This window comes from Salvelinus namaycush, chromosome 8, assembly GCF_016432855.1.
Source record: "Salvelinus namaycush isolate Seneca chromosome 8, SaNama_1.0, whole genome shotgun sequence".
Classification (NCBI taxonomy): Eukaryota; Metazoa; Chordata; class Actinopteri; order Salmoniformes; family Salmonidae; genus Salvelinus; species Salvelinus namaycush.
The window spans coordinates 22457167-22476660 of NC_052314.1; the positions used below are offsets into that span (position 1 = coordinate 22457167).

A 19494-nucleotide genomic window follows, 5' to 3' on the forward strand; every position below is an offset into this window, starting at 1 on the left:
CTATATTCCTAAAGAAAATATATACTTTATATACTTTTTACTTCATACATTTTCCCTGACACCCAAAAGTACTCGTTACATTTTGAATGCTCAGGCAGGACAGCAATATGGTCCAATTCACGCACCTATCAATATAACCCATTGTCATCCCTACTGGCGGAATCACTGAACACAAATACTGCGTTTGTAAATTATGTCTGACTGTTGGGAGTGTGCCCCTGGCTGTCCGTAAAAAAAAACAAGAAAATTGTGTCATCTGGTTTGCTTAATACAAGTTATTTGATGTATAGCATTTACTTTTACTCAAGAATGACAATTGAGTACTTTATCCACCGTTGTACTTAGGTAAATTTTAAACCAGTTACTTTCAGGCTTTTATACTCAAGTAGTATTTTGCTGACTTTCACTTGAGTTATTTTCTATTAAGGTATTGTCACTTGTACTTTTTCCACTACTGTTAATGTACAAGAACTCCCTGTAAGCCATTATTGTCTATGTTGATGTCGGAGCTGTATATTTATATATGGAAGGTTCTTGTGGTTGTCAACACTTCACTCACTACAGATGAAACTGGCAGCCTGGCTTTCCTGTGTCAATCTGAAAGACTTGTTTGTTTGAGCTCAAGTACTGTTGGATTGTGTCCACATGTAGAGAACATGGAAGGAGCCTGCCTTTCTAAAAGACACAGTCCACTTAAAACAAGACAATTTTGTGAAAGGTGCCATTGCAGTTAATAAATAAACAGACAAAATAACCCCCTACCATCACACGTGCATTCCTGCAATGTGTTTGTATGGCTGGATGATTTAACTTTGTGCAGATGTCAGTGGGCACTATATCCACAAAAATTCAGTTGGACTGGTCATGCATTCCTTCCCAGAAAGTGGTTCAGTTGATCCAATGTGCCAAAACTTCCCTTGAGCTGTTCAGGGTGAAAATTGAAATATACAAATAAAACCAGTCGTAGAAGCACAGAGATAAAGGCATTAGGGCAGGAGGTTATCTGCAATAGATCACGGTCAACAAGACAGACATTGTCCAAGATTGGCCACAGTGCTTCTAGTCATTAGCTCCGAGCAGAGGGAAAAACCTATGAGAATACCTTTAACCACTCAAATATGTTGCAAAAACCCCTGTGACAGGTGTGAAAAGACATGTTAACCAGCGAATGTATATATTTATGCTGGAGGGTGAACATTCAGGCATGGGTATCTAAACATAGGTTTTTGAAATAGACTGCTGAAACCCTGTACATCTCCATCCAGCAGTGTGGTATTTTCTATATATTGCGTATATTTTCTTTGTCTGAGTAAATACTATTGTCTGTATGCTTTTGACCTTTCAGTGTACATTATGCTTGTGTAGTGTTGCGGGTCTTTCTTAGAGCTCAGTGGCTGGCCAGTCATATGCTTGTTGCTGGTAGTGGGTGGTTTGGTACTCTGCCTCATCCCTGCGGCGTTGGGCTGTGCACTGTGGGATGGCTGGACATTGGCCCCGTTTTTCCCACACCAGCTACGGGCTGGAGGGCATGGTGTGAATCCCATTCTCTCCTGTGGCCTTGGCCTTGTGCAAAGCAGCCTGGATTCGGAAATGTGTCCGCGATTCCATGGAGTAGTTTTTGTAATTTTGCCTGTAAATATAGGGGAACAATGAAAAAGCCTGGCCAGATGATTTTACTTTACATACTAATAGAATTCTTGTAAAAAAGACAGGTTTCCGAATTTCAATGAACTATTGTATTGAGATGGGTTGAGATAATTATCTTGTGTAAGGACCAAGACACTCACTTGGCCGTCTCCAGTAGTTTGATGCCCTCCTCCTTCCTCCCTTGTTCCAGACACAGCAGCCCATGCTCAAGCAGTGCATTGGGAACCAAGTAGTGATCAAACTTGATCTGTGTTTCACTGACAAGAGAAAAATACAACAGAGATCAGGAATGAAACAAGAAATGAGGTAATTGCTAAACTTGTAAGGAATAGTAAAAGAGTAGGTCTCTTCCACTATCATATTGTGAAAGGATGAGTGTGCGTGACTTTGTGTGTGTGTGCGAGGGAGTGTGTGTGGCGCTCACTTGCAAAGGACCAGGGTGAAGTAGGCCTCAGCCTCCTCCTGGTGTCCCAGGTGCTTCAGACACAGACCCCTAAGCAGGCTCACCAAACACTGGTCATCTATGGAGAACTCTGTTCCTTCGGAACACAACGTACAACAATCAAGCCCTATCACCAAACTCTACTAAACAGTGTTGCTAAACATGATAATAACGAGATAAGGAGTTGTCTGAATCCAATCATTAATGCTGTTCCTAAATGAATGTGTAGAGGCAGTATCAACTCTCCAGGGTGACGTACGTTCGTGTTACTTACTTGGGCTATTGTCGAGTTTTGCCTGTGCCTCGTCCAGTGTTTTCAGCATGCCCTCCGTGAGGTCTTTGTGTTTACCGATGACTGTGTAGCCGTTCCAGATGTACATCATCTCCTGCAGAGAACAGACAAGGCCACCGGGTGTCACAGTAATCCACACATAGATAATAGTAGTATTTTATTACACTATAATTACAATGTAATAGGGAACATGCTGTCAAACCATGCAGTACTGACCAGAGGAGGTGCAGGGAGCGTTATCGGGTTCTCAGTCAGGTAACGACGGGCTTTTCGGATGGCAAACTTCTCAGTTGGCAAAGACTTTCCAGCTATTTTCTGCTTAAGCCCATGTACCTGCCTGGAGCGGATAGACAATGGATACATATAACATATTGATATATTTGGATAGAATGACTTGATTATACAAGAACCCTGGGTAGAATGAAATAAATAGAGTACAAAGCATTATGGTGACACAAGGGTTTGTATATTGCAGTGACCTACCGGAACAGCGCTACCTCGCTCTCCCGGAATGGTTGGCATTCCTCCCTGGTCAGCATGCTTAGGTAGGCACCTTTCATATAGGCATATGTTGCCTGGAGGAAAATGTGCATGTATTACTACTGAAACTACTACTACTCTTTAGGCATCATCATCAATTTGGCCCTCTAGAGACTAAGTGGAATACATTAAAAGCTGTAAAACAAGCTAATCTATATTCTGTTAAGACTTTGTCGCATGTGCCTTCGAGATAATGCAACCATTACTGTACTGAAACAGATGTTATGTACTTCATACTTGCCTATATAGTACTGATATGCAAAATACAATAACTGCAGAATGTCCCACCTTGGACCATGCATTCTCTTTGCTGAGCAGATCAGCGTAGAAGTAGGCCATCTTCCAATGTCTCTTGTATGTGAAACACCACATCAGCTCCCAGTAGCACATGTGATGGAACTGCTTCCACTGTTGCTGAGCTTCACAGCACTCCTCAAAGCGCTCTATAGCCTGGTACACACAAATACACACACATGGAAAAGGGATGGTTTGTAGTCTAAACACAAAATAATTTTGGTAGTAGTCAAAGTCATTGATCTACACTCACAGCATCCAGGTTTCCTTTGATAACCTCTATTCGACCAGCGAAGAACAAGAAGATAGATCCCTTAAAACAGAGGTATAGAACACACTGTTTCACTATAAACTGTTTTGATGGGAATGAGTGTGTGTACAGGCCTATGCACCAAATAATTCATAAAACCAATACAATTGGAATAGGATTTTACTTTACTGCTATAAATTATACAAACGTCCTCACTGACCTTAGGATACTGTTTGAGATAGGGCTGAAGCAGTTTCTCAGCATCCTCCACATCCCCCTCCCCTGTGCCTGCAAGCCGTGAAGAAAAAGACAATGTTATTTAATGTTAGTTTAGTCTGTCCGGGCACTTTCAATCTGGCCCGCGAGACAAACATTATTTATATTTTTCAAGTATTTATTTTTAGTGAATTCATTTTTTTTTTACCCCTTTTTTCTCCCCAATTTCATGGTATACATTTGGTAGTTACAGTCTTTTCCCATCGCTGCAACTCCTGTACAAACTCGGGAGAGGCTAAGGGCGAGAGACGTGTGTCCTCCGAAACACAACCCAACCAAGCCGCACAGATTCTTGACACAATGCTCGCTTAACCCGGAAGCCAGCTACACCAATGTGTTGGAGGAAACACCGTACACCTGGCGACCGTGTCAGCGTGCATGCGCCTGGCCCGCCACAGGAGTCGCTAGAGCGTGATGGGAGAAGCAAATCTCGGCCTGCCAAACCCTCTCCTAATCCGGACGACGCTAGGCCAATTGTGCACCGCCTCATGGGTCTCCCTGTCACGGCCAGCTGTGACACAGCCTGGGATCGAACCCGGGTCTGTAGTGATGCCTCAAATACTACTATGCAGTGCCTTAGACCGCTGCGCTACTCAGGAGGCCCCCGCAAAATTGATTTTAACAAACAATTGGTCCCCCAAAAAATGCTTCCCTCTGTTGAATTTCAAAATCCCGATGTGGCCCTCGAGCCAAAAAGTTTGCCCACTCCTGCTATAAGGCTTGTTTTGGGAGTTGAAAAGGTCAGTGCGGTAACGTCTGATGTGTGGTAACATCAACCTGTCTCTCACCCAAGATGAAGCTCATGAAGGTGTGGTAACAGAGAAGCAGCATGTTACACAGGAAGGACCTGAAAGTCTGCCCTGCAGAGCCCTCCGTCAGCTGCTGCAAGCCAAACTCCTGCAGAGACACACAACGCAGGACACTGCGAACTTAGCACAGTCCATCCAGCCCAGTTCAGTCCATTTCAGCATCTCACACCAGGTTAACAGTAGGAAACCTACCTTATTTCCAGAGAAACCCACAAACTCCAGCAACCTGAGGGTCCGTGTGGGCAGCATGGAGATCATCTGTACACAACCCAAGAACACAGGAGTGGAAGAGTGAGAAGATGAGACAGACACAATTACACATTGTACCAATCAGGGCAATGCGTTGAGTTACACTGAGTTATATAACCCTCACACCAAAAAGGTCCTTCTATACAATCTACCAGTCCAGAAAACTGGACCACAAACATTATCGACATGAAGCAGTTCCCTCACCAAGTTGAAGGCTCCTACTCCAAGCTTGACCCCGCCTTCAAACTGCCCATGATTGTCACCATGGACGTAGGTAGAGGACTGGAGGACCGTATGAAGCTCTCTGAAATACAGATGTACATTCTTTACTATAGTATGAGTTGAGGGGCCTCCCAAGTGGCACCTTCAATCCCAGGCTGTGTCACAGCAGGCTGTGACCAGGAGCCCTATAGGCGGCGCACGATTGGCTCATCGCGCTCTAGCGACTCCTTGTGGCAGGCCGTGCGCCTGACTTCAGTTGTCAGTTGAACGGTGTTTCCTCCGACACATTGGTGCGGCTGGCTTCCGGGTTAAGCAAGCAGGTGTGATAAGAAGCAACGCTGCTTGGTGGGTAAAGTTTCGGGGGACGCATGACTCGACCTTCGAGCTCATTGGGGTGTTGCAGCGATGAGACAACATCGTAACTACCAATTAGATATCACGAAAAGGGGGTAAAAAAAAATAGTACGAGTTGAGACATTAGGGAAATGCACTATAAAGGCCATACACTACATCAATATTTTTTTTTGCCTTCACCTCCCTTATCTCACCTCATTTGCTCACATTGTATATAGACTTATTTTTCTACTGTATTATTGACTGTATGTTTGTTTTACTCCATGTGTAACTCTGTGTTGTTGTATGTGTCGAACTGCTTTGCTTTATCTTGGCCAGGTCGCAATTGTAAATGAGAACTTGTTCTCAACTTGCCTACCTGGTTAAATACATTTTAAAAATTAAAAAGAGTGCTTACTTATACGTCTGGTAGCTATTCCTCACTTTGATTCCTCCCTTGATGAAACTGATCATACTTTCATCCTACAGAAACAGGGGTTAAGAACTATTTCAATATCATAAATGCACAATAAACTTGAACATCTGTATCAGTGCTGCAAAGAGATAGTGAGTGTCAGTGGGTGATGTGGTAGCAGTAGGTTACCTGAAGGAAGGTGAGTGCTGCCCTCTGCAGGAGACATTCTGCATAGCACACTTCAGCGTGGAGTTCCTCTGAGGTGAAAATGACAGCACAATTATCTTCTGACATCCTCAAAACATTACATCAGCAGGAGGCTGCACAGTAAACCCACAGACAAGAAACACATTTTAAACTGTATTCTCAAGTACTGAACAACCATCAAGGTGTAATAGGTTGGCAGGTAGCCTAGCGGTTAAGAGCGTTGGGCCAATAACTGAAAAGTCACTAGTTTGAATCCCCGAGCTTACGAGGTGAGAAAAAAAAAATCTGTTGATGTTCCCTTGTGCAAGGCACTTAACCCATAGTCGCTCTGGATAAGAGCGTCTGCTAAAAAGTACATGTATTAAATTAAAACATCTATCAAAAACAGAGTATATTTTACAGTAGCAGGGTTTTATTTATTTAGGAATACAAGCAATAAAAACAATTGTTCAATTCACACTAGTGATAAGAGTGATAAGATGTTTGTGGTAAAACAATATGTCTGTGTCTTAGTGTGTAGTGAAGTTAGAATGTACTGAAGTAAGTATGTTCTAACCTTCTGTGAAGTTTCTGTTGCTAAAGGTTGACTTCTTGCGGAACCTGGGAGAGATTACATACAGAACTTAATTACACACGAATTCCAACATTACAATAGAGTGTTCGATGAGAAAGACATAGCAGAGTTGGTTCACAACAATTCAACACCAGTCTGTGGATGTGTGAGCTAAGAAACTTGGAATTGAATACATTCTTGTGCTTGGATATCAAAAAATGGTGACATGTGGTAACCACATTCATTGACCGACAGTATAGCTAACGCAGATCAGGTTTCAGTATTGGGAATTACATGATATGGATTAAGGGAGATACAAGCATATGAGTGGTTTACTGTAACCACTGCTGATTAGTGATCCGTGGGATAATGTTAAACCTCCTGTAAAAGTTGTATTTTCGTAGATATCTACTCTTCATGCAAATCAGTATGGCCCAGACACATTTTATGGCTTGTGTAGATAAAATGTAGAGCGGCTCTTAGAATAGCACAGGGTCCCGGTCATGGGGTTCCCCTAACCCCCCCAAGGTTCTCAGGCGGTGTGGCAGGCCCAGTCTGCGAGATTGTGTGTGTGTGTGTGTGTGTGTGTGTGTGTCTCACCATTTGGAGAGGCGTATCCATATAGGACATTTTCACACACTCACTGTTACAGGCCGCTCTGAAATTGCACCAGCCAGCGAGATCTGATAGGACTTGGGTGAAATTTGCTCTGTGATCATGTCAGAACAGCTAACCAGCCACCACAGACCAGGATGAACATCTCCCAAAAAAGCCAGATGTTCTCCCCACTGGAATGGCCGGGTTCATCCAGAGCCAAATATATTTTGCCTGTATATGGTTGTTCTTCATAATAGGAGTTTGAGGTAAATGTGTCTTGTTTAGTCACAAACACGTTACAAAATTCACAAAGTGGTTTCACTTGATCAGATCATGTGGTTCCTATCTTCATGATTGAATAGCTATCATAGGGGGAGCCTTACAACTGAGCCAAAACATTTGTTATTGCTTTTGTTGCCTCTAAAGGAAATAAATAGCATACAAGAACTTTGAAGATCTCGTTTTAGAATGTAGACCCATTACAAATGAGCCTTACCGCTGACATACTGCCTGAGCCTCCTTCATGGTGTTACCCGCTGCCAGGATGTGCTCCGGGTCAAAGGTCATCATGGCCTGCATCTCCAGTATGGTGGCGTATGTGAGCGCATGGTACATGCTGTCTTTAATTCTGTGAAGGAAGAAAAAAAGGAACAGAAATATTGAGCTATATTTTTAGCAGCGATTGTTGCCTTCTCAAAATGCAGTCAGATGACTCAGCAAAAAAGATTACTTTGTATGTCTTCGACACAAATGAAGAGGCGCAGCACATGTATGGATGTCCTTACTGTAAAAGTATAACTATATAATCATTGACATTTAATATGTAAACTCAGCAACAACAAAAAACGTCCTCTCACTGTCAACTGCGTTTATTTTCAGCAGACTTAACGTGTAAATATTTGTATGAACATAACAAGATTCAACAACTGAGACATAAACTGAACAAGTTCCACAGACATGTGACTAACAGAAATGGAATAATGTGTCCCTGAAAAAAAGGGGGGGGGGGGGGGGGGGGGGAGTCAAAAATCAAAAGTAACAGTCAGTATCTGGTGTATCTGCTGCATTAAGTACTGCAGTGCATCTCCTCCTCATGGACTGCACCGGATTTGCCAGTTCTTGTTGTGAGATGTTACCCCACTCTTCCACCAAGGTACCTGCAAGTTCCCGAACATTTCTGGGGGGAATGGCCCTAGCCCTCACCCTCTGATCCAACAGGTCCCAGACGTGCTCGTTGGGATTGCGATCCGGGCTTTTCGCTGGCCATGGCAGAACACTGACATTCCTGTCTTGCATGAAATCACACACAGAACGAGCAGTATGGCTGGTGGCATTGTCATGCTGGAGGGTCATGTCAGGACGAGCCTGCAGGAAGGGTACCACATGAGGGAGGAGGATGTCTTCCCTGTAACACACAGCGTTGAGATCGCCTGCAATGACAACAAGCTCAGTCCGATAATGCTGTGACACACCGCCCCAGACCATGACGGACCCTCCACCTCCAAATCGATCCCGCTCCAGAGTACAGGCCTCGCTGTAACGCTCATTCCTTCGATGATAAACGCGAATCCGACCATCTCCTCTGGTGAGACAAAACCGCGACTCGTCAGTGAAGAGCACTTTTTGCCAGTCCTGTCTGGTCCAGCGATGGTGGGTTTGTGCCCATAGGCGACGTTGTTGACGGTGATGTCTGGTGAGGACCTGCCTAACAACAGGCCTACAAGCCCTCTGTCCAGCCTCTCTCAGCCTATTGCGAACAGTCTGAGCACTGATGGAGGGATTGTGCATTCCTGGTGTAACTCGGGCAGTTGTTGTTGCCATCCTGTACCTGTCCCACAGGTGTGATGTTCGGATGTACCGATCCTGTGCAGGTGTTGTTACATGTGGCAATTTAGCTAGTTAGCTTGCACTTGCTAGCTAATTTGTCCTATTTAGCTAGCTTGCTGTTGCTGGGATATAAACATTGAGTTGTTATTTTACCTGAAAAGCACAAGGTCCTCTACTCCGACAATTAATCCACACATGAAATGGTCAACTGAATCGTTTCTTGTCATCTCTCCTCCTTCCAGGCTTTTTCATCTTTGAACTTATATGGTGATTGGCATCTACACTTTCATAGTATTACCACGACGACCGGCAAAACAGTTAGTCTTTCAATCACCCACGTGGGTATAACCAATGAGGAGATGGCACGTGGGTACCTGCTTCTATAAACCAATGAGGAGATGGGAGAGGCAGGACTTGCAGCGCGATCTGCGTCAAAAATAGGAATGACTTCTATTTTAGCCCGCAGACGCTTGTTGGCGCGAGCGAGCAGTGTGGGTGCAATAATTGAATAACATGGATTTCTAAATTTATTTTGCGACGCTTGCGCACGCAACGTGCCCGGTCTGGTCAGCATGTAAGGCACGTTCACGCAGATGAGCAGGGACCCTGGGCAGCTTTCCTTTGGTGTTTTTCAGAGTCAGAAGAAAGGCATTTTTAGTGTCCTAAGTTCTCATAACTGTGATCTTTATTGCCTACCGTCTGTAAGCTGTTAGAACGACCGTTCCACAGGTGCATGTTTATTAATTGTTTATGGTTCATTGAACAAGCATGGGAAATAGTGTTTAAACCCTTTACAATGAAGATCTGTGAAGTTATTTGGATTTTTACAAATTATCTTTAAAAGACAGGGTCCTGAAAAAACGACGTTGCTGAGTTTAGTATATTTAATGTATTTTCTGACCAAAAACTCTTTAAAAAGCCCAGCTCCTTTAAGTTACAATATGTTTTCTTGGAAACAGGCCCATGTGAATTCCCTGAATGTCACACTGTGACACTAACATTCCACAACCAGGAGCACTGGTCTGACTTGTTCCCAGCAGGTTCCACCATAGTCACAGTGGCAGGATGGGACAATGCTGGTGAGTTTCTTCACTGTACTGTCACATGTCTGCATGCCTGGCATTTCACATTCCTTTGTTGCTCCTAGACATTTCCATGTCACAATAACAGCACTTACAGTTGACCGGGGAAGCTCTAGCAGGGCAGAAATTTGACAAACTGACATGTTGGAAAGGTGGCATCCTATGACGGTGCCACCTTGAAAGTCACTGAGCTCTTCAGTAAGGCCATTCTACTGCCAATGTTTGTCTATAGAGATCGCATGGCTGTGTGCTCGATTTGATACACTTGTCAGCAATGGGTGTGGCTGAAATAGCCAAATCCACTAATTTGAAGGGGTGTCCACATACTCTTGTATATATAGTGTCTTTTTTCAAAAGGGATACAAATCAGGAGATATTTCGTCAGGAAAAAGAGCAGCATGGTAAAAACAGGCCATGAATTGGAATGTTTTTGCCTGCTGCCTGCCTGCCTTCTGTCTACTGTTGTTGACTGTTGTGGAGACGGAGATGGACAAGGGCCGATGGTGACTGTGGGGCCTGCACTCCTGACTCTTGAAGCTTATTCACCGTCATGGGTAAACCTAATCTAATGTTCTGCAAAAAACAACACCAACTTAAAAAGAGCCAGCCTGCAGGAGGGAGGTTCTCCGTCTCGTCATGCACGTTTCAGTGTGAATTACATAACCTGACAGCGCTCACGTTGAGTGCCAACATGAGGCAACTTTAGTTGTTTGTAAGTGTGGTCAAATTGTTCTGACACAGCTCCTAAGAAGAAAGCATTAGAATGGGGGAGAGCACCAATGTAGTGAGCTATGTTAAGCTGGTTACTCTTGTCTTCAGAGTAGTAAGATTTATAGTGCAAGTTGCTATCCATCGTGCCTCTGTCTTTTAGCCTGAATCGTGGCCAGCCAATGAGACGGAGCCATTCTACAGTAGGTGGTGACGCTACACCTTCTGTCTGAACATGTGTTCCATTTGTACATGTTGTACAGTATATCAGCCCCTCCCCAACCTTTTACAATGTATACTAGATCAACACTTCCACACCTAGTGTAAAGCACTCATTAGGAATGAGGGGGGGACAACCAAGTACTTGACTGGGACAGGGCAATTACATAAGGCCTGCTGCTGTTCCTGCCCAGTCCGCATGTTTGAACAGCTAGCTAGTAGCTTCAGAGAGAAGCAGGCAATGCAGAATCTTACTATCTAATCTGAATATAAAGCTGTGCTTAAAAGCATGAGGCTGGCTGGCTGTTTTGATGTCATTGCAGTGTCTTCGTCCTTAAAAAAAATCAGATCGAACTGCAAGCCTTTGTCTCTTTCGCTATGAACATGCAGTAGCTTATGATGATCTTGCGGTTTGATCAAATGTATATTTCAGAAAATATATATTGCTGTGTTTAGCATTCTGTGATATGAAAATACAAACCACAGTATAAACATACTCTGCATTATTATAGAGTATATGAGAGAAAGCCTGCCACTGTGTGTGCTGTGCTGCATAGATTCTGGACTATACCTGGCCCAGCTTACTGTGTCAGTACAGTACATCAGCCTGAACGGAGGAGAGGAGAGGAAAGGAGGGAGAACGAGAGACGCACTGCTATTTCAGCACCACCGGCTTTCTCTATGGGTTATTTTTTTTATTTGATAGATTTTCTCTTATTACTGTTCTCCCACACAATACTGTGTTAAACCTATGCTCAGCAACGCATTAGTTGATATTACACACTAGGATGTTGATGACGTGGAGGCTTTTCCCACAAAGGTTTTCTTTGAACACCGGTAGCAAACAAAGGAAGCCAGAGGGCAGTTTAAATGCCTATACCTTTGCTCTGCCTACAGAACTTGGTCTACCATCACTCCCATTGCCTAGCCCCAGGGTGACAGCTGACAGAATATGCCAAGCCTTGCGTGGTAAGAGCCAGAGGGTTGGGCAATGGCAGGTTTGCCAAGATTATTACCCTTTGGGATAAATATTTCCTTAATTTCATGCTCCTACTAGACTACCATGTACATTTCAGAACTAAAAGAGATCAACATGGAAACTGGGAGGGATTAGATAAGTATTGTATATCCACTGAGTTGTGTAACACTGAGGGGATGAGAAATGAGACACACTAGGGAGGGCTGGAGAGAAACTGTGATTTAGGAGTGGCCAAAGAAGAGAAAAGATTATATGTTGAGAATGTCATGATAATGAAAGAGAGAATCACAGAGTAATAGGAAACTTGACAATTGTGTTTTTGAACACAATGCTGAAGGGGTGTCCAATAGGAGAGATGGTGTTTATGAAACTAGCACAGAGTGTACACTTTACTGTAGCACCAGCCTAGCCCAGTCGCCAGGTTATGACATGACAACGAACAAGAAAGGAGTTGGCGAAGCACAAACTGATCAGGAAACCATGCCACTTGCCAGTCCTATTTGGTGTTTGTGAAACTAGCACACAGTATTACCACCAGCCACTTGTGTCGACCCACACGATCAGGGTCCAGGTCTCTCACCTGCAGTGAAGCCTGGACAGGGCCTCCTCAAAGTCGTTCCTCAGGAACAGGTCCAGCGCTGCCATGCAGTCCTCCAGGGCCACAGACAGGTCGGACTTCTGGGACCTGAGATACAGGAAAGGGGAAAGAGACAGATGAAGGTTAGTGAATTAAGTATGTTACTTTAACACATAATGACGGTCTTGGCCAATACCTACCATTGGTTCTCAGTGCAGAACCTACATTTTAAAATAACACATTCTATTTTTGACTTCCCCTCAAACAAGTAAATAATTTGCCTCTGAGATAAATGAGATTTCCATTGTCAAATGAAAGAAGCTTATTACTGCCAGCTTCCCAGTGGACCTAAATGTGTTCTATTCTTTTATGAATGAACCCCAGGACAAAATCTTGTTTGTTCATGTCAAGAACTAGGTGAAATGTCTATGATCTCAGTCTATAGAGTAGCATGACACAGCATTAACTACAAAGGAGTACTTCACTGTCTATCTACAGTAACAGATATCTTTAAAAAGAGCCACGTCACTTCTTTTTCTCTCCCAGGCTACTCTGCTGCAGTGCCCCTGTTCTGTTTTTAGTGGTAGGGCAAGAGGAACACAGAACACCTCCAAAACATTCTGTGAGGAGCGCAGGTCATGATATTGTCCCACTCTCCCACCTGATCTGAGCATGCTTTCGCATTGTTTTCTCTGCGGTTCTATCTATCATTGACAGTTATTTTACTGCTATCAGCTTAAAGCTACATTTTTCTCATCTGACAAGATCATTGGATTTTTTACCACAGTTTCTTCAGTGAGCAGCTTTCTCATTCATCTGCATTAAAAAATGGATTGATAAGTGGGGGTTCACCAAATATTTTAATAGAGTAATCTTCATCCCAAACAAACAAATATTGATGTCAAGGCTCCCTACCATTAAAAACAAGAGCAGGCTGTTCAACAGGCTGAAAATCCCGATTGTCCTGTGCCACACTATTTTCATACCAAAACCACCCCAAGTTTAACAATCCCAAAGATGACAAAATGTCTTCTCAGCAAATTGGGTTCATGAACACAATGTATTAAGCCAAACAATGGAGGCTGGCCTACACAACTGAGGAGAATCTCTACAATGAGGTTGACTAACTGACAGCCATCCTTTTGCATTCCTGAAGATCAGTGATACAGAGGACCTCTTTATGCTGGACCATGCTTGAACTCTCTCAAACTATAATGAATCCATTGGGTTCCATATTGAAAAACAGGCCTTTATTTTCTCCCCTTCACAAGCTAATGACATGGGGATGACCATACCATCCTTCCACCATATGAGCAGCTATAGGTCATTCACTTCCTGCTCATTACAACACACAGTCATGAATGTCAGCGCAACACAGACAGTCTAGGGATCAATACTACCACACACTGAGTCTCCATAAGGCCCAGTTCCTAATCAGTTGATACAATCAGCAAACACCTTTAAAATTCCCTAACAGTCATTCTGATTCCTATGTAAATTAGCCTTTTGAGTGACTAAAACATCCCCCACCATATTGCATCCCGATAACTACCAGCAAGACTGAGAATACAGACTAAGTGGGCGGGGAGCTCACCATGACAGACAGTTCTTTGAAAACACTTATGATGCAGTGTTGCAGTGAGATTATGTCAAGACAACTTGCTGAGACAAAGCAACGCAAACATAGTAATTACATACAACATCCAATCCTGTCATTGTTTCACAAATTACTGTTTGGTTATTGTAAAAGCATAAACATAGACAAAATGTTGGCTATATAATTTAGCTAGCCCAAAAGGAATTGTCAGCACTAGCTAGCTAGTCCATCTTGGAGAATTTTTGTTTAAACAGGTTGAGATCTAGGTACATTACATATATTGACTGCCCAACATTGTTCATATATCATGACTATCAATGATGTCAAGAAGTTTGTATGAATCTCCCGTTTTGCATGTCTCTTGATGTAATGTAATGACATGACAATTGCATCCGAGTTTTGGGCAACACTTCCCCCGCATTTGTTCCATGCTGGCTGAATACCTAGCTAGCCAGTAACTAGCTAACACCAGACAGAGATGAAAGCAGAAACCTATAAGTATATTTGCCTTAGATGAATATGGAAAACCTCTTTGCTGACAAACTGCAGTACAATTTTGGCACCAGTAGACTAACTACCTAGCTACGTAAACCACGCCCATCTACGAAAACGAATTCTGCCGGTATTATTTAAAATAGGTAAGAGAATAAGACGTTACCATTGGTGTCTTCAAATTTGGCTTTTTGTGAAGTCACAAAAAATACAGTGATGGGTAAATTAAGCTTCCTTAAGAATTTAGAACAGACGTTTTTTAGATGACATCGCTCACGCCTTTTAACAAGGCACACCTGTTAATTGAAATGCATTCCAGGTGACTACCTCATGAAGCTGGTTGAGAGAATGCCAACAGTGTGCAAAGCTGTCATCAAGTAAAAGGGTGGCTACTTTGAAGAATCTCAAATATATTTTGATTTATTTAACACTTTTTTGGTTACTACATGATTCCATATGTGTTATTTCATAGTTTTGATATCTTCACTATTATTCTACAATGTAGAAAATAGTACAAATAAAGAAAAACCCTTGAATGCGTAGGTGTCCAAACTTTTGACTGGTGTTCCTCTTGTTCAGATGTGTTAGGGCCGTGTGAATAGTGGTGGAAATTACATTTTCCGTGGATCTGTTGGAGTAGTAGGCACATTGAAGTGGGTTCAGTGTGCCTGGCATGCTGGCCTTGATGTGGGCCATACCAGACTCTGGGGTGAGTGCAAGTCATTTGGGCATGTCACCTTGTTTTTCTTGGGCACTGGGGATGATGGTAGTCTCCTTGAAGCAGGTGGGGACTACAGCTTGGGACAGGGACAGGTTGAAGATGTCTGAGAAGATGCCCGCCAACTGGTCAGCACACATTGAAGACATGGCCAGGGATGTTCTTTTGAGAGTTTCTCACGTCAGCCTCGGAGAGCAAACGCACCAGGTCGTCTGGAGCAGCGAGTCTTCCTGGATGACTCAGTATTGTCTGCCTCGAAGCGAGCATAGAATATGTTAAGCTCCTCTGAGAGGGAGGCTTTGGTGGGCACCACACAGCTGGATTTGCCTTTGTAGTCCGTGATAGTCTGTAGTCCTTGCCACATGCGTCGTGAGTCTGAGTTGTCAAACATCAATTCAAGTTTGAGTCTGTATTGTCTTTTTGCTTCCATATTGGATTTGCAGAGCTCGTATCTGTCAGGGTTGATTCGGCTGATACTGAATGCTGCTGTACGGGCTATCAGCATGGTACAGATATCTCCGTTCATCCAGGGTTTTTGGTTGGGGTATGTCCAGATTGTTATTGTGGGTACATCATCATCAACACATTTCCTAATAAAGCCTGTTGAGTGACAATGTATATTCCTCAATGTTAATGGATGAGTCCTGGGTGGATGAATCTTTGCACATATTCCAAATCAATATGATCAAAACACTCCTGCAGCATTGAATCTGCCTCCTCTGTCCAGCACCTATCTATTCTCTGTGATGGTGGCTCCCTCTTGACTTGCTTCTTGTAGGCAGGGAGTAGGAACAGAGATGTGTTCTGATTGGCCGAAGTGGGGGCGGGGGATGGCTTTGTACGAGTCAAGGATGTTTGTATATACATGGTCCAGCACGCTGTTTCCTCTCGTGGGACAGGATACATGTTGGTGATATTTTGGAATCTTTTTTTTTTTCAAGAAATGTGCTTGTTTATAATCAACAGTGACAATTAAGACTGCTTTCGGGTGAGAGGATTCTTGCTGGCTAATGTTCTTGTACAGTTCGCTGAGTGTGAGGTAGGCATTTTTGCATCAGAAAGTCCAAGTCAGGTGAACAGGAGCTTGAGATGTTTTCAACTTCGGTACAGCAGAAATTGTTGATGAGGAAGCATTACACCTCCCCCTACTCTTACTAGAAGCTGCCGTTTGACTCATATAGAAAATGGAAAAGCTGTCTGGTTGAATAGCAGAGTCAAGTGTATTGTCCCTAAGCCAGGTCTCTGTAAAAACAAAGACACGGCATTCTCTGATGTCCCTCTGCGACTGAAGCCTTGCTCTGAGTTCAAAGTTTATATTCCAGCGATTGGACATTAGCCATCAGGACACTAGGAAGAGGAGGCCGTGTAGCCTGTCTTTTCAGCCTAGCTTGGAGTGCCCAGTAGCTTAACATTGCACACTTATAAAGACTTAACCATAAACTCAATAGGGGCATAGATGGGTCTGAAAAATGGCATGATAATGTACACACAATGGATGCTATTGTTTCCTGAAAGGTTGTGCATAGCATACATTGTCCAGATAATTAATTAATTTAAGTTAGCAACTCCACGATGCTGATTTCTCTGGAGGGACACTTGCACAATAGAGATCATTGCTCTGAGAGGTAATCAAACATGCACACACTCACTCAGACAAATGTACACACACACAGAGTGATAAAACATTGCTTTATCTGCATTCCTCCTGAAAGCTTTCACCAGTGTTAATTTACATTGAATTAAAGTACTAGTAAGTTAAGAAATGCCAACAAAGTAATACTGCAGTAAAACAAGCTGCTTCTAAACACAATGAAATCAGACAAGAGGTGGATCTTTAAAAACAAAACCTGTTCAGTTTTTCCGGATACAGCTAAGTTCAGAACCTTCTGGTTTCAATCCCAGTAGAAATGACTAGTGACAGTATATTACATTCACACACAAAACCACAAACGCAGCATCTCTGTTTACTTCAACACACTGTCAGTACCTATCACTTCACCACGCAGCCTCAAAATATCTCTTACCCGTTTGATAGAGTTTCTGCTTCTCCTGACATTTTCATCTGGCAGACAAGAGTACTAGAGGGAGGTAGAGCGGCAGCAAACGCAGAAGAGAATTGACTATCTGCTCAGGCCTTTCCAGCGGCGCAGCGCGACACAGTGTCTACCTCTGGCAACAGCAGCAGCAGGCAAGCAGGCAGGAGAGGGGAGGAAGAACGCAGCCCTTAATAAGATTGGGATGACTATCACACAGAGAAACTAAACATCTTCCACCCCCCAACTCTCCGCCTCCACAAACACACACAGTCCCTTAACTCTCCTCCTCCTGTCCCACCTCCTCCCATCATCACACTCACGCTACACAGTGCAGTTTCTTCTCTGATAGGCTGATGCAGTAGCAGGGCTGGCCTAGCTGCACAGGACTCGAGTCAAATGATAAACAACGAAAAACATAAGCCAAAAGATTCACTATGCACCACAGAAAGGTGATACCCTGAGTATAACATCCACCAAAGACAATAGGCTACTGCACTCAGATGACCGCAAAAACACCCCAGCAGAACTCATTCAGATCCCTGAATATCTTGAATGGAAGATGTCAAAACCTCTCTGCAAGATTCCGGACAGAGATGTACAATGACTTGATGCCGGTGAGAGGAAGATTCCTGCTAAGGAGGAAGCCTTTACTGCAGTGACTCAGGCTGACTACTGCAGCAGCAGCACAGACGCACTGCCCCGGGTGCCCCCTATTAGAGAGCCAGTAGAACACTGTGTAGCGAGAGAGAGATGAGTACCACTGAGATCCAGCAATTACACTACAGCCAATCGCTCTGAAAGTGAATGACCCATGGAAATAGCCAATCCCTTATCAGAATGAGCTCTCAGACAGCTGTCTAAATTTAGGTCATAGAGGAAGAGTTATCTACAACATGGTAAATCTGTGAATCTCAAGACACGTGCAAAGAGGTCAGCTCAGGCACACACACGACTTTGCCTCAGTCAAGGTTAGTTAGTTTCCTCTGGGGAACATTATTCAGCAGGCAGGGCAGCAGGGACACAGACCAGCGTATCATTGCTCCCATTATACGTCACCTCTCTGCATCTCCACCCCTCTGGCAGCCATAGGGCACACAAGAAACCTGTCCTTGTATTTTATTAATTGAGCGATGCTGGAGTTGACCAACAGTACACACCAGGGTCATGTGTGGGTGGATTGTCTTCTTCGATGTATGAAAACATTTATGTTACACAATGAACATCTTGCCTCTGGATGCAAAGCCTTGCCTGAAAAAAGTGGCCCACACTCTCCTCTAGTAGGTGGTTAATTTCAACAGAGCCAAGAGACATTGTGTACAGTAGATTCAAATGTACATGTACAGTGTTCTGTTATCTTGCTCTCTGATCTGCAGATCTGAATCAGTTGAAATATATGAACACTAGGACAGCATCTAGGGGTTCAATTCAGGCTCCTGCTCTTTTTGATGTAGGGAATGTACATTGCTTTCTGTTATAAATTATCATGGGAAAGCAATTCATTTCATGGACAGCTCCACCTCCCACAAAATCCATATTTAAGCAGTTATTTCCTCAAAGACATGAGATAAAAATGGTGTGTCTGCAGTTGTAAGTCTCTTTGCTTGTTTAAGACTTTGGGAATGATCAAATATCGATGTCATACAGACACCGAACAATTCAGACACACCAAATGCACTTGTTTTAAAACAAATGGAACAGATAAAGACCAGAGGTGGTGTAGCACAAGGAAATACTGGTGACAACCTAAGAAACCCAATGACACACTGTGCCAAAGGTAGAACCAATCACATCTCATCATCCTCTCTACACCTGTACGGCAATATGGCCGTCCACTCTTTCTCTTCAGGGTGGAGAGGCATTGAAATCAAATGATGTCTCTATGGTTGAGAACATAGGCTGGGATTCCTCTTGATCCCACCCTGCCTGGACCTGAGCGGATATTATAGCCAGCATTAATGGCGTACTTCTCTGAATTATTAATATGTTGAACAGCAGGAAGGAGCGATGTCATTGCCCTCACGCTTACTGCTGATTTTCAATAACCTTTCCTCAAACTACTCAACCCTGTATATCACCCGGCCATCAGCCATCGACTCTGACATTGACTCTGAGACTTACATGTTCAATGGTTCT

General features: G+C 43.5%; 1 protein-coding gene across 1 annotated transcript; it reads right to left on the bottom strand.

Moving 5' to 3' along the window:
* Positions 1–225: 225 nt before the first annotated feature.
* LOC120052514 (tetratricopeptide repeat protein 39A-like) lies at positions 226–17595 on the bottom strand. The gene is made up of 18 exons (XM_038999468.1): positions 17350–17595; positions 12522–12626; positions 7623–7754; positions 6533–6576; positions 5959–6026; positions 5773–5837; positions 5004–5103; positions 4743–4808; positions 4530–4638; positions 3686–3753; positions 3469–3528; positions 3210–3371; positions 2865–2956; positions 2598–2718; positions 2364–2475; positions 2072–2186; positions 1788–1904; positions 226–1630 (listed from the first exon to the last, which is right to left on the bottom strand). Exons 1-18 carry the CDS (start codon positions 17385–17387, stop codon positions 1513–1515), a joined length of 1692 nt encoding a protein of 563 aa, XP_038855396.1. The 5' UTR covers positions 17388–17595; the 3' UTR covers positions 226–1512.
* Positions 17596–19494: the final 1899 nt, after the last annotated feature.

What these genes read in the sequence shown, in the direction of transcription:
- LOC120052514 (XM_038999468.1), bottom strand. Translation starts at nt 17,387, where the DNA reads ATGAAAATGTCAGGAGAAGCAGAAACTCTATCAAACGG. An exon ending in CAGCACTCACCTTCCTTCAG is followed by an intron (nt 5,838 to 5,958) that starts GTAACCTACTGC and finishes CTGTTTCTGTAG; the next exon opens with GATGAAAGTATGATCAGTTT. An exon ending in CTTCATGAGCTTCATCTTGG is followed by an intron (nt 3,754 to 4,529) that starts GTGAGAGACAGG and finishes CACGGCTTGCAG; the next exon opens with GCACAGGGGAGGGGGATGTG.